The 13,367-nt window shown below is 48.8% G+C and overlaps 1 protein-coding gene across 2 annotated transcripts; it reads right to left on the bottom strand.

Annotated features, from left to right (window-relative positions):
• On the bottom strand, nucleotides 1–6,021 carry LOC117652958. Of its 2 annotated transcripts, XM_034398216.1 has the most exons (4): nucleotides 5,754–6,021; nucleotides 4,730–4,869; nucleotides 2,569–2,780; nucleotides 1–1,166 (listed from the first exon to the last, which is right to left on the bottom strand). In XM_034398216.1, exons 3-4 carry the CDS (start codon nucleotides 2,703–2,705, stop codon nucleotides 176–178), a joined length of 1,128 nt encoding a protein of 375 aa, XP_034254107.1. In that variant the 5' UTR covers nucleotides 2,706–2,780; nucleotides 4,730–4,869; nucleotides 5,754–6,021; the 3' UTR covers nucleotides 1–175. The 2 variants fall into 2 exon arrangements, with proteins under 2 accessions (XP_034254107.1, XP_034254108.1); XM_034398217.1 differs by lacking the exon at nucleotides 4,730–4,869.
• Between the last annotated feature and the right edge of the window lie 7,346 nt (nucleotides 6,022–13,367).

Here is a 13,367-nt window from a genome sequence, read left to right as displayed (position 1 = left end):
ATGGAGAAAATCTCCACCATAATATGTTGGTGCAGCCTTTCATCGTAAGACATTCACTGGATACAATGGAGACCTTGGCATTATTTTTTGAGGCTCCTCCAACTGTTGCCAACTTATTTCTGTCGGTCTTGCTGATAATTCAATTTTATCTGCTGTGCTCTGCAGAAAGATTTGGTCAAAATTGTGACAAAACTAAGTATGTTGCCCCTCCTTTGCATCCCAGTTTTTCCACTGCCTTCAATATCCTCTGGCACTCGTGGTGGAGGGCCGAATGGCATACCGGACATAGTTTACAGTAGACTATCACATGCAAGTAATCTAACCTTGGCGTGTACGCCGAGACAAAGGTCTGCTCAAGGATATTTATCGGAATTGGACTGTCCAAGGTCAAATGAACGGTAACGCTCTTGAGGGCAGGCAGACTCCGAAAAACAGGGGCGTAGTCAAAATGAACGTTCAAATCAGTCAGTTTCTTGCACTTTGCCAGTGCCATGAGCAGGGCGGGTCTGGCTGGGGAGCCCGGACGGAATTTGGCACTGACAAGGCCATCTACCAAGAGGTCTCTGATCAAATCATGGTGCACGGGGCTGGTCTCGCTCTCGACCACCTCAAAGCTTTTAAGATTGGGAAGAACTTGCTTCAGTTGACCACTCTCGTAGACGAAGTCAGCTTCCACATTCACTGTTAACTCCTCAAGACAGGGCATGTGAGAGAGCACAAACAAAGAGCTATGACCCAAGTCAGTTTTTGTCGTATTGTCCAATACCAAGACCAGTCGTTTGAGTTGATGTCGGCTGCGCCACACTGCCTCAAGGTACCCCTGGCGTAGGGATCGTGGCACATCGTCTTCAACCATGGAGAGATTTCCGGACACAAGTAGTCGGCTTAAATCACGGACAACACAGCGATCGGGGATCACTCGTCGTTCAGTGGGCCAGAGGAAAAACTCGACGTATAAGTCAGCGACGAATGGAGCACCTTCGGGCGGCAAGGACATGAGGCCCTTCACGATGTCTGTGAGGTCTCGCCACCTACGGGCTTCACGCGCCACTTCCTCCCACCGTTGTGAAACGGCTGGGAGAACTTCTTGGAAGGTGACTCCGTCGCTGACCTGGTGGAAGATTTGGACCAGTACCCCGTCTGGCAGGTTTTCAATGCCCGGAACGCTGTGAACAAGAAATTCATTATTGGTTTGTGCGCACTCAAGTCTTCATAAGTACTTAGCACACTCCTAAACCCACTGTGTGTTCTCAGTTCACACTTAGAAAACACTGAAGTGCTTTGCAGTGTGTACTCCGAGGTGTACTCAAAACACATTTAAGATACCAGTACGTCTGTACTCGTGTTAATCCTGTCAGGATGTCAGAAACCTGTCTGAAAACCTGATCAAAATTCACGCACCTCTGAAAGCTAAAAACTTTTTCTGACATTCTTTAGACCTCAGACCATCAATATCAGAGTAAGTTTCCAGAAATTCCTTGAGCCACAACCCGATAAATTTTTGCCCTCCATACTTTCGTGCTCTTTGGGTACACTCTCATCCTCGTATTTTTTTTACTCTCTTCCCTGGGTGAGGCGCCAATGGGCGACCAATGGTCCGTCCACACTGCAACCTTAGACACCTGGTGCAACCTAGACACCTGCAACCTAGACATTGGTGCTTATGGTCGTGATGGGGCGACCATGGTCGATCCGTGGACAGGCCACGGACAATCCATGGTTGGCCCAAAGGTCATCCATTACAAATGGACAACCAATGGTCATCCTCAGACGGTCCATGGACGGCCAATTGACAATGGCTTCCTCGTGCATCTAAGTCTCCAAGTACTTTTCACAAAATCCTTTTAACTTTTGATCCGTTTGTCCGAAACAAAATCTGAATTTAGAATTGAGTGAAGCGCGAAAAGTTCATGTAGAGCCCACCATGTAATTCTGACTTGGAAAGGCTGCTGAATACTGGGAGGACTTTGCCAGAGCAATATGCAGCCATCACTCGTGTAAATCTTGTCAGAATGCCAGAAACCTGTCTGAAAACCTGATCAAAATTCGCGCACCTCTGAAAGCTGAAAATATCTTCTGACAGTCTGTAGAACTGATACCGGCAATATCAGAGTAAGTTTTCAGAATTTCAGCTTTCAGAGGTACGCGAATTTTGATCAGGATTTCAGACATGTTTCTGACATTTTGAGAAAATTTACACGAGTGAGTGTGGACCCTCCCCTCCATGGGCCGTCCATGGACTGTCCATAGATATGAGCAGTTGCCAAAATTCGGGGCACTTTTGAAGGCCATAGAACCGCAAGAAAAAAATGTGGAAAAGTCGGTTTTTTTTCGGCTAATTTATTCAGTGATGTCCCACGACTTATATCTGAACGCAGTCGAGTCGATGGAAATATTGTTCCTAATTTATGTACAAATTTGTACATATAAGTTCTGTATGTACAAAAACGGCCATAGCTATGGACAATAAAGTACATAAGACATTTAGCGTGTAAGAGGCTGCCAGTGAAATCTCGGATTGGAGTGGACGTACACCTTTCTTCCCCTAACGGGATCAACTGAGCTTACCTCGTGTCCTGGACATCCTTGACCTCGCCATGCAGAGGTTCTGACCCAGACTTAGAGGGCTGTCCGTCCCCGCCCGTGAGCTGGCCCTGCAGTGGGGCTGATCCAGACGCCGAAGTCTCGGCCTGCTTCGCACTCATCGCCTCCCGCTGCAGAGGAACTGTTTTCCAATGCACGGATCACCTCCTGGTCGTCGCGACACGCTCGTGCAGCACCTGTGACAGAAACAGAGTTCACGTTAGTCAGTGGACTCACATTCATTCCACAGTGAGAATTAGTGTTCTAAAGGGTGGGAATATTCCCGGGAAAGTTGGGAATCTTGGGGAACGTTACCGGGAACGTTCAAGGCTCCAAAACGGGAACGTTCCCGATTTAAAGTAAAAATTAAGTATAAATATCGATAAATGCAAGAATTTACTGCAAATTTACATGAACTATGGTTTCTGCACACGAAAGTTGAATAATGTTATTGTTTTTGATTAATAAGGTGGGATAAAAATAGAGGTTGTAAGAAATCGCAAACGTAACAGCGCTAGAAACGCTTGTTCTACTATTTGACGTGAATTTTCGGTACTATGGGCAGTGTTAGGCTCTTGGCTCATCCTCGCCAACCGATGCCACTCAGAACTGATCGCTTATAGTATGGTAGTTAAATATCTGCTTAACCGACTGGCTTCAGGGGGACCGACTAATATGTTGAGAATCGACCTAAAAGTTTTCAAAGAAGTTAGGTTCTTATCGACTTAAGACGCAAGTCTTTATAGTCTGAAATAGTAATGGATATAGACTGTTAACGATAGGACGTTGCGAGAATAGCCAAAATTTACCTGTTTGTACTCTCCAGTAGGTAAATTAAGTTATTATCATAAAAAAGCTGAATATTCCCAGCTTTTGGGAATCTTCGGAAATATTCCTGGGAATTTACTGGGAACGTTCCCCAAAATGATCGTTCCCGGGAAATTTAGAACAGAGAATTTAGAACTGAGAATGGTGAGAAAATGAGTGACCTAATCACTCGTGTAAACTTCGGAAGGATTCGATGGGTCCTGTTCGAAAGATCTTATCTGGGCGTTGTTCCCCCCAGAGAGTATCTTATCTTAAACGCAGGCCAATTTCCACTCAGTTTGATCAAAGCTACTAACCAACATAATTAGTGATAAAAGTGGCTTAAACCTAAAGATAAAAGATCAAAGAAGCCAATAAGGCACGTAGAAAGCTATTCCACTTTCTCTCGTATCCGTCGGTCAAAATGAGTGAAATTCACCCGCGTTCAAGATAAGATTCTCTAGGGGAACGCCCAGATAAGATTCTTTGAATAGGACCCCTCGAATTACGCCGCACCATTAAGTGCGGAGTTCTCCACTGTTTGGCAGCGGGAAGCGCCTGGGAGGTAGGCCGTGCCGCCGCACTCCGTTGCGTTGTAGCCTCGAGGGTTGCCTACCCGGGACTTCGCAGGCGCTAGCCGTTGCCGTATCCTCTGGCCTTGTCAGAAAGGGCATAGGGGCCCTCGTCCTGGGTCTCTATGCAGCAAAGGGACTAGTGTTCGAAAATTCCCGGGAACAATCATTCAGGGAATATTCCCACTTGGCCGGGAACATTGCTTCATATGAAACCCATCACATTTGATAAAAATTGAACTTTAAAATAGGAACTTTTTTATTGCGAAACTTTTTGTTTTGTTCTCTTCTGAAAGAAAAATGCAAATACACTCAAGTAATTCATAATTATTACTTGATACCTTGCACTTTCTACATTAATTTGTGCAAAAACTAGCTATTTTTAGCCATGTTTTAAAAATTCCCGGGAATTTCCCATTTTTTTGGGACTGATTGTGCCCGGGAACGTTCCCGGGGATTCCCTAAATTCCCGGGAATATTCCTACCCTTTAGAACACTAAAAGGGACTAGCCCTGAGGGTAACACTCGTGTTCATCTTGTCAGAATGTCAGAAACCTGTCTGAAAACCTGATCAAAATTCGCGCACCTCTGAAATCTGAAAACATCTCTAGACAGTCTGTAGAACTCAATCCATCAATATCAGAGTAAGTTTTCAGAATTTCAGCTTTCAGAGGTGCGCGAATCTTGATCAGGAATTCAGACATGTTTCTGACATTTTGACAAAATTTACACGAGTGAACACTCAAAACTCTTAGGTATATACTCACGAGTGCTCTGAATGTTCTTGCAATCAGGAAAGCGACCGCCTGCACCGCCCTTCTCCTCGCTGGGCTGTGGTCCGCTGCGACCACCTTACCGCTGGCCCCCCGCGCAAAGCGAGCGCAGCACCAGCAGGCAAAGCAGCAGGCTGCACAGCAGGTCGATCAGGAGGCAGAGCAGGTTGCCAGCGCCGAAAAGTTCATCCATGCTACATTCAGTTGAGGATTTTCTGTTTACACTCCCGGGGTGTGAGTGAATCCTACGCCCCCAGAGGCGTGGATCCACGCCTCTGCAGGCGTAAAATCCACACTCACCCCGGGAGTGAAAACAGAAAATCCTTAACTGAATATAGCACCAGCCGACATCACCAGCCGCGCCACCCGCACACCACAGTGCTCGCCAGTTGCCCTACCCACCCAAAGGGCCCCATCAACGACTTCGTGTAGACCACGCGAGACGACCTCTGCGAGCTCACTGTCATTCGATGAATTTGACGTCACATTCGCTTGATCGAGAATCTTGTCGCGTTCGTTTGATAGCGATGTCACATTTGATTCGACGCACTGAGTCTGAAATTCTGAAAACTTACTCTGATATTGATGGTTTGAGTTCTACTGACTGTCAGGAAGTGTTTCGAGCTTTCAGAAGTGCGCGAATTTTGATCAGGTTTTCAGACAGGTTTCTGACATTTTGACAAGATTGACACGAGTGGGAAAGAACGTTAGATTTCGGGTAACTGAGACTCATTGCCCCTGGCAAGACTTTCAGTCCTCTCAATTATTGAAGAAGAAAACACCGTAACTTCTGAAGACGTGGGGGAGCGTGGCTTGCAAAATGTCCCGTAGAATAGGGTACCCGGAAATCCAGGGGAAGTCAATAGTCAATAAAAACTGAGGGAAAAGTGCGTCGTGTGGCCAAGCTGAGTCCTAGACTGACTACGCGCGGGGGAGTTGCCAGGGGCTGCGTGGACAAGGTGTGCCCACTTGTGACGAGAGCAGCTTCGTCTGGGTAAGCTTGGCCGCCCTAACTCACCTGCTTGCAGCTTGTTGTGCTGTGGCTAGTTGCTGGCCTCGTGTGCTGTGGACAAGAGACTCTGCCTTCTCAGCACTCGGCTCTGCACTCCGCGGACCGTGTTGTGGTGGTCCAGGGCGGCACGTCTGGACTCCGGGGCGCTGAGCAGCAGACTGGGTGGAGCCGGCGGGTCAGTGACCGATGCGGAATCAAACGGTGGCGGGGGCGTCCCTCCCGCCCCTCGCCCAGCCCACTTCCCCACGGAGCACAGGGGAGGCTGGAGCCAGGCTGGAGCCAGGCTTGCCACACCGGCCGCTTCGGGGCCCACCGGCTGCTTTCGGGTGTTGCCGGGCCGAAATGGCCTCGGGCGCCGGGCCTCCGAACGCAACAGCTCCCAGCGCATGCGCGGCCGCTCGGGTTTCCTCGGGAGGACGTGACCATCCCTACAGGTCCCGGCGGTACTTCGGGCGCACTTCGTGGAGCCGGAGCCGGCGCGGCGCCGGCAGCCTTCGGGCCGCGGTGGAGGGAGGTAGGGTGGCGGCACGGCGCTGCCCGGCGTGAGCGGCGTGAGGCATGTTTTGGGGGCGAGGTAGGGTTTTTCTACCGCTCACGAGATGGCGCGCGCGACGCTAGACGGCTGGCTCGAACACCCGTCCGGTCTTCCTGCGGTCCGGGCCGCGCACCCTTCCCGAGGGGCTAAACACACCAAGAAATCGTGTACAGAGTACTCGGTATTACGCTGTATTACGCAGGGATGATACCCAAACCGAAACAATACCACGGCCGTTACGACAACAGTTTGCACTATGACTAAAACTCGAAAAGTGTTGCACCTGGAACCAAGGTAAGAGGTTTTCCTTGTTGATCAAGGCGTACCGGAGTTTTGTTCCCATATGGGCCAAGTCGAAATTCCGCTTCCCTGAGTTTTGTTGATTTAGGCCCCAAAAAGAACAAAACTCAGGGGAGCGGAATTTGGACTTGGTCCATAAAGAAACAAAACTCCGGTACGCCTTGATCAACAAGGAAAAACTGTTCCCTTGGTTCCAGGTGCTACACTTTTTGAATTATAGTCATAAGTGCAAACTGTTGTCGTAACAGCCCTGGTATCGTTTCGGTTTGGGTATCATCCCTGGTATTACGGGGATATTAGACGAGTATTGCGACATTAAAATGCCCAAATTTTGACACAATTGGCCCAAAAATGGTGTTACAATTACGTGTTTAACGCCTAATACACAGTTTTTGTGTACAGGGTATTACGCGAGTGTTTACCCCCTCGCCCTTCCCACCGCTGGACAGGGCTCAGTTTAGCCGCGACACCGTGCTTCGGGCGTTCCCGGACGCGCTGCCGCGCTCGGGCGCTGTCGTCCTGTCGGGGGCCGGGCGCGCTCGGGTCGGCCGTGTCCGGCAAGCGTGGCTTGAGCCTCCCCTGTGCTCCGCGAGGAAGTGGGCTGGGCGAGGGGCAGGTGGGACGCCGCCCCCAGATTGATTCCGGATACTCTACAAATCAAAGAGTGTACATAGTATGCTCTAACTGGAGCATGCCTGCAAGCACGCTCTAGCTAGCGCATACCTGCCAAGCATGCACTAACTAGTGCATACATGCCATGTACACGCTAACTGAAGCATACATTTACTGCATAAGGGATAGGGAGTTTTCTGAATCAGGAAGCGTGTACATGGCATGTATGCACTAGTTAGTGCATGCTTGGCAGGCATGCGCTAGCTAGAGCGTGCTTGCAGGCATGCTCCAGTTAGAGCGTACCATGTACACTCTTTGGTTTGTAGAGTAGGTCATTGACCCTCCATGGCTGGAGTAAAAAGGATTCGCGACGATGGTCGGCTCTTTGTCGGGGTTAGCTTACAGTGGTAGAACTCAAATGTACTTTTACGCCTTTCTTCAGTAGTAGGACTACGCTCGGCTTCAAGCCGATGGGTCCTATGAACAAAGACCGATGTCTTTTGGGTCGCTCAAACAAAGACCGATCTCCTTCGGGTCGCTCGAACAAAGACCGATCTCCATTTCGGCCGTTTCTGCATTCGCCGCTTCTTTATATTGTAGTTCTCGCAACAGACATCCAACTTAAACAATAGTTTGAAGGTTTTGTTCCTAACATATTAGAGAATGATCATCTTATACTCATTTGTGTGGAATCAAAACGTAGAGATTGTTCTGGGACTTCAAAATGAACGCGTTGAGAGGTTAGGAAATGGAGATCGGTCTTTGTTCGAGCGACTCAAAGGAGATCGGACTTTGTTCGAGCGACCCAAAGGACATCGGTCTTTGTTCATAGGGCCCATCGAAGCGTAGTTCTCCATTCCACCCCTCTCCCGGCTATCTAAATGCATGGGAAGATTTCTTCTCTACGCTTGACGTCAAGAGTAAAGTCTTCAAGCGTAGTTGTATGCTTGAATAAAGCATACAACTACGCTCCAGTTTTACCAGTGTACAGCCGCACTGACTCACCTGTGCAGTTTGTTGTGCTGTGTGCTAGCTAATTGCCAAGCTTGTGTCCTGCCTACAGCTGCCTTGGGAATAAGAAAGTGGTCTGTCCATGTAAACGCGTCATTTTGCTGCCCAAGGGGCGGAAATTTGAAGCGTTCTGCAGTAACACGAACCGTAATGGCCGAACTGGCGCCCGGAACGCGTTTCGCTGCCGCGCGTAATGCCGATCACTCGTGTCAATTTTGTCAGAATGTCAAAAACAAAAGTCTGAAATCCTGATAGAAATTCACGTACAGTACTTCTGAAAGACGGAATTCGGAAACCTTACTCTAGAGTTCTGTCAGAATAAGTTTTCAGCTTTCAGAGGTGCGCGAATTTTGATCAGGTTTGCAGACACGTTTCTGACGTCCTGACAACAGTTTCACGAGTGATCTGGACCCAATAACTTGCCAGGGGAATGCCTTCAGCCTCGATGCTGAGCCGGCTTGTGTGTGGATGTAGCTGAATTCAGAAAATCACTCAGGAAATCCTGAATGAATTTACACCAGTGTAGCTATCTGGCGCGCTGTGCAAAAGAGACTTTGCCTTATCAGCCGTCGGCTCTGCGCTGCGCAGAACGTGTTTGGGTGGTCCAGGGCGCCACCTCCGGGCTGCGGGCGCTGAGCAGCAGACTGGGTGGAGCTGGCCGGCGGGTCAGTGACCCATGCGGAATCAAACGGGGGAGAGGCGTCCCTCCCGCCCCTCGCCCAGCCCACTCCCTCATGGAGCACAGGGGAGGCTGGAGCCGGGCTTGCCACGCCGGCAGCAGCGGGTCCCGCCGGTTGCTTTCGGGCGTTGGCGGGTACAGTAGAAAAATGGCTTCGGGCGCCCGACGAGCGCAACAGCTCCCAGCCAGGCGCATGCGCGGCCGTTCGGGTGACTTCGGGAGGACCTGACCATCTCCACAGGTCTCGGCAGTACTTCGGGCCGGGTCTCGCCGCCGCCACAACAGATCGATGGAGCCTGTGATGCCGGTTCGGCTGCATTCGGGTGCCTTCGGACGTGCTCGAGCGGCGCCAGGGGAGCGGGCGCGACTTGGGTCGGCCGTATCTGGCGAGGCTGGCTGGTGTGACGAGGATAAGGCAGGACCGTATGTCGGCAAGCGACGAATCAAGCGGGAACATTCAAATAGATTCCTTCCTCGCTGTGGCCACCGGGTTGACGCTGCTACGACACATCATGGTTTACAAGCTCCTTATGTTCACACCATCGCTCGTGTAAATCTTTTCAGAATGTCAGAAACCTGTCTGAAAACCTGATCCAAGTTCGCGCACCTCTGAAAGCTGAAAACTTCTCCTGACATTCTGTAGAACTCAGCCCATCAATATCAGAGTAATTTTTCAGAATTTCAGATTTCAGAGGTGCGCCAATTTTGATCAGGATCTCAGATATGTGTCTGACGTTCTGACAAGATTTACACGAGTGATCGAAGTCTTATTACGTCAGTCTTCATAGTGGCTCAATTAAATGATTAAAGTCTCGCTGCGACAGTGCCTATGCGCAGTTCATTTAAACACATGAATCACGCGAAAAATATGAAACGCAATAAAGCATGTTCGTGGAGGCAGCAGCGCCGGCCCGGGAGCCTTCGGGCGTCCTCGTTCGCGCTCGCCGCACAAGGCACTTTTTTTTTTTTTTTTTTTTTTTTTTTGGGGGGGGGGGGGGGCACTGGGCGACACCGCACAGTATTTGTACCTTTACAGTTCAAAGCCAATAGCCTATAGAATAGAACGCAGGTTACGGCTTTGTTTTTGAGCATGTAGTTTCGACAAAATCGGCACCCGAACAGGAAAGTTTTAGGCAAAGGACAGCACAGCAGTTGCAGTTGGGCCGGCTTAGGCAGTTTTAAAATTGAAGATGCGTTACTTGCAAGTTTGGTTAGTGTGTGGGATAGTCAGGGAGATTAAGCTGTGACCTAGGAATCAAACCGCAATCAAACTGCCGAGACCTGTTCGGGCACGAGAGAGCTCACGCGGACAGAGACGGGAACAAGCGGGCAGATTTAGCCGCATCAGGAAGGCCTTGATGTTTCTGCCAAAGTTCCATTCGTGGACAAGCTTGGACCACCTTTAAACGCAAGAAATCGTATCGTGCAGCGTCGAAACAAGTGTGACATCGTAATCAAAGGAGCGTGAACAAATTCTTATTCTAACGAACATGACGACGTCACATTAGTTAACAGTGAGCTCAGTGGCCCCCTCGGGACAGCGAGTCTCGCGTCATTACGTCCAATCTCGACAAAGTGCTGCTGCCGTGGGAGCGCAGAGGATACGGCGACGTCGAGCGCCTGTGAAGTCTGGGGTAGGCAACCCTCGTGCCTACAACGCAACGGAGCGCGGCGGCACGGCCTACCTCCCAGGCGCTTGCCGCTGCACTGCCAAACCAAGTGTGGAGTGGAGAACTCCGCACTTCCTGGTGCGGCGCGATTCTCCACACTTGGTTGTGTGGAGTTTGCAGCCTTCACACTTCTAGAAAGAAGTAGCGCACAGAACCCCTACCTCTTAGCACGCTGCAGACGCACAGTGGGTCAGAATCGAAAAAAGCTGTGCAAAATGTCTCACGGCTAAACGGTTACTCCTATCGGACTCAAATTTTGTGTGCAGGGGTTTCGAGGGTCAGCGAGTTCATTTCTGACGTTATTTTGAATCAGTGGCGTACCCTTTACCCAATCAATTTTTGGTTCTCTATGTTTTGGGGGTCACTGAAATCAATTTTAAAATAATTTTGCTTCCGTGGCATGTCTCTAGTCCAGTGGCGTAGACAAAAAAAAAATAACACATCCAAAAAACTCCTTTATTGTTATGAATTGGTTCCATTCGTTTTAAAAACTGGTGGGTGTCTTTTGGACCCTTTAAACATTTCAAACCGCAGATTCATAACGCTTACGTCTTATTTGTTTGTGTTTAGCCTGCGCCACTTAGTATCGGGTTGGCCACTGATTAAAAATATTGATCAAATTGTATTCAGGGACCTCCTAAACGTTCAGAACGAAAATTTCATAACGATTCAGTTGTTTTTGTTTTTTGTCACCTACGCCACTGGGTGAAGAATACGCCACTGAATCAAAATAGTGCAAAAACTGAATTGAGGAACCTAGTAAACTTACAGAATACAGATCTCATAGCAATATAGGTTTTTTTTTTGTAATTTTACCTACGCTACTGGGAAAAGGGTACGCCACTGACTCAGAATAACGTTGGAAATGGACTCGCCGGCCTTCAAAACCCCCGCACACAAAATTTGAGTCCGATCGGCGAAACCGTTTGGCTACGGCGCTGCCCGGTCTGGCCCGAATTCCGCGCGCGCGCCCTCTGTCCCTAGTTTTGCTTCTCACGGGTTATGCCGGAACTTGCCGACAAATCTGCGTAGTGCGTTCGATAGAGGACACTTCAAGCTTCAAGTTGGTACAAAAATCGCGGTGCTTTTCGGTGCTTTTCAGGTTTGCCAGCCTATTTTGTAAGAGTGGTTTGTCATGAAAATGGTGGTTTGCATTCCTTTGTGTATTTCGCTCTGTCGCCGAAACTATCAACGATAACGGAATTCCGCTTGTACCAATGGAAAGAGGAGGTTTTAAACTACAGAGTCGTGAGGTTAAATAATTTCTGGACCTCCCTCCGTTCCGTAGAACAGCGCAAGAAGAAACTAGATTTCTCCGACACGCATCGCTTCGCGCTCAGCGTTTGAAATAGCGGAGACGGAAGCGCTCAGCCTGCCGATAACGGGCGGTGCAGGGACAAAATAAAATCAGCTTCTGGCGCACTAGACATCCCTTTATCACATACAGCAATCAGTTTTTCCAAATTCGAACGTTTACAAAATGCCTTTTTGCACAGCTTTTTCCGAATCTGACCCACTGTGAGACGTAGAGACCCCCTCACTTGAAGTAGGTAAAGGCTGCTAACTCGACGGGTCCTATTCAAAAGATCTTATCTGGACGTTCCCCCCAAGACAATCTTATCTGAAACGCCGGCGAATTTCACTCATTTTGATCAATCAGAATAAATACGACGGTAAGCGAAACAAATTTCTACATGCACTTTTGGTTTCTATGATCTTCCATCTTAAGATTTACTTGAACAAATTCACAAATTATGTTGATTGGTAGCTGTACCAAGCGATCAAACTATGTGAAATTCACCTGCGTTTAAGATAAGATTGTCTTGGGGGGAACGCCCAGATAAGATCTTTTGAATAGGACCCCTCGAGCTGTGCACTTCCAAGTGCATTTTACACACACCCTCATTTCAAGTGTGGAGTTCTCCACACTTGGTTTCACAGTGCATTGATTGCTTTGCTGCTGCAGCCGTCACGGCAACCCGGACGACATCGTGGCCCCTATCTTCACCTTCACTCGTGTAAATCTCGTCAGAACGTCAGAATCATGCCTGAAAACCTGATCAGGTCAATCGGAGGGGGTAACCACTCGCGTAATACCCTGTACACAAAAACCGTGTATTACGCGTAATACACGTGGTCGTAATACCTTTTTCGGGTCAAATGTGCCAAATTTTTGCATTGTTAGGCCGTAATACACGTGTAATACCTCCGTAATACAGCGTACCGAGTAGTCTGTACACGATTTCTTGAAGTGTTTACCCCCTCGGGTCAATCCGAGTTCGCGCACCTCCGAAGTCTGAAAACGTATTCTGACGTTCTGTAGAACTGAGCCCATCAATTTTAGAATCAGCTTTCAGAATTTTAGCATTCAGAGGTGCCCCAATTTTGATCAGGATTTCAGGGATGTTCCTGACATTCTGACAAAATTCACACGAGTACCGGTGTAACATCGCGAAACCTCCTATGGCAAGACACTGTCTTTACGAGAAGATTCCCTCGCTGGGAAAGAACCATGCCAAAATTATAACCACTTTTCATTACTCAGGGGCAAGTAGAAGCCCCGTCGAAAAATTAAAAAATGGCCCAAAATTGGTCTGTGAAAATTGATGACTTACCTTGCACCAATACCAACATCACAAGTACAAAAGCATTCTCACCCTGAGGACATCTAGCAGCTCACGCGGATTGGTGCAGAGGATGAAACGGTCGGCGAGTCGTCTGTGCTCATCTTCTACGAAGGAACCCTCAAAACTATGGCACCATGTCTGGGACCATTGGAATTCAAATGCAACAAGTGTCACAGAGATGGTACA

Source organism: Thrips palmi, unplaced genomic scaffold, assembly GCF_012932325.1.
Source record: "Thrips palmi isolate BJ-2018 unplaced genomic scaffold, TpBJ-2018v1 HiC_scaffold_8, whole genome shotgun sequence".
Taxonomy (NCBI): domain Eukaryota; kingdom Metazoa; phylum Arthropoda; class Insecta; order Thysanoptera; family Thripidae; genus Thrips; species Thrips palmi.
The sequence above is the reverse complement of the archived record's forward strand: the minus strand, read 5'-3'. Positions and strand labels throughout refer to the sequence as shown.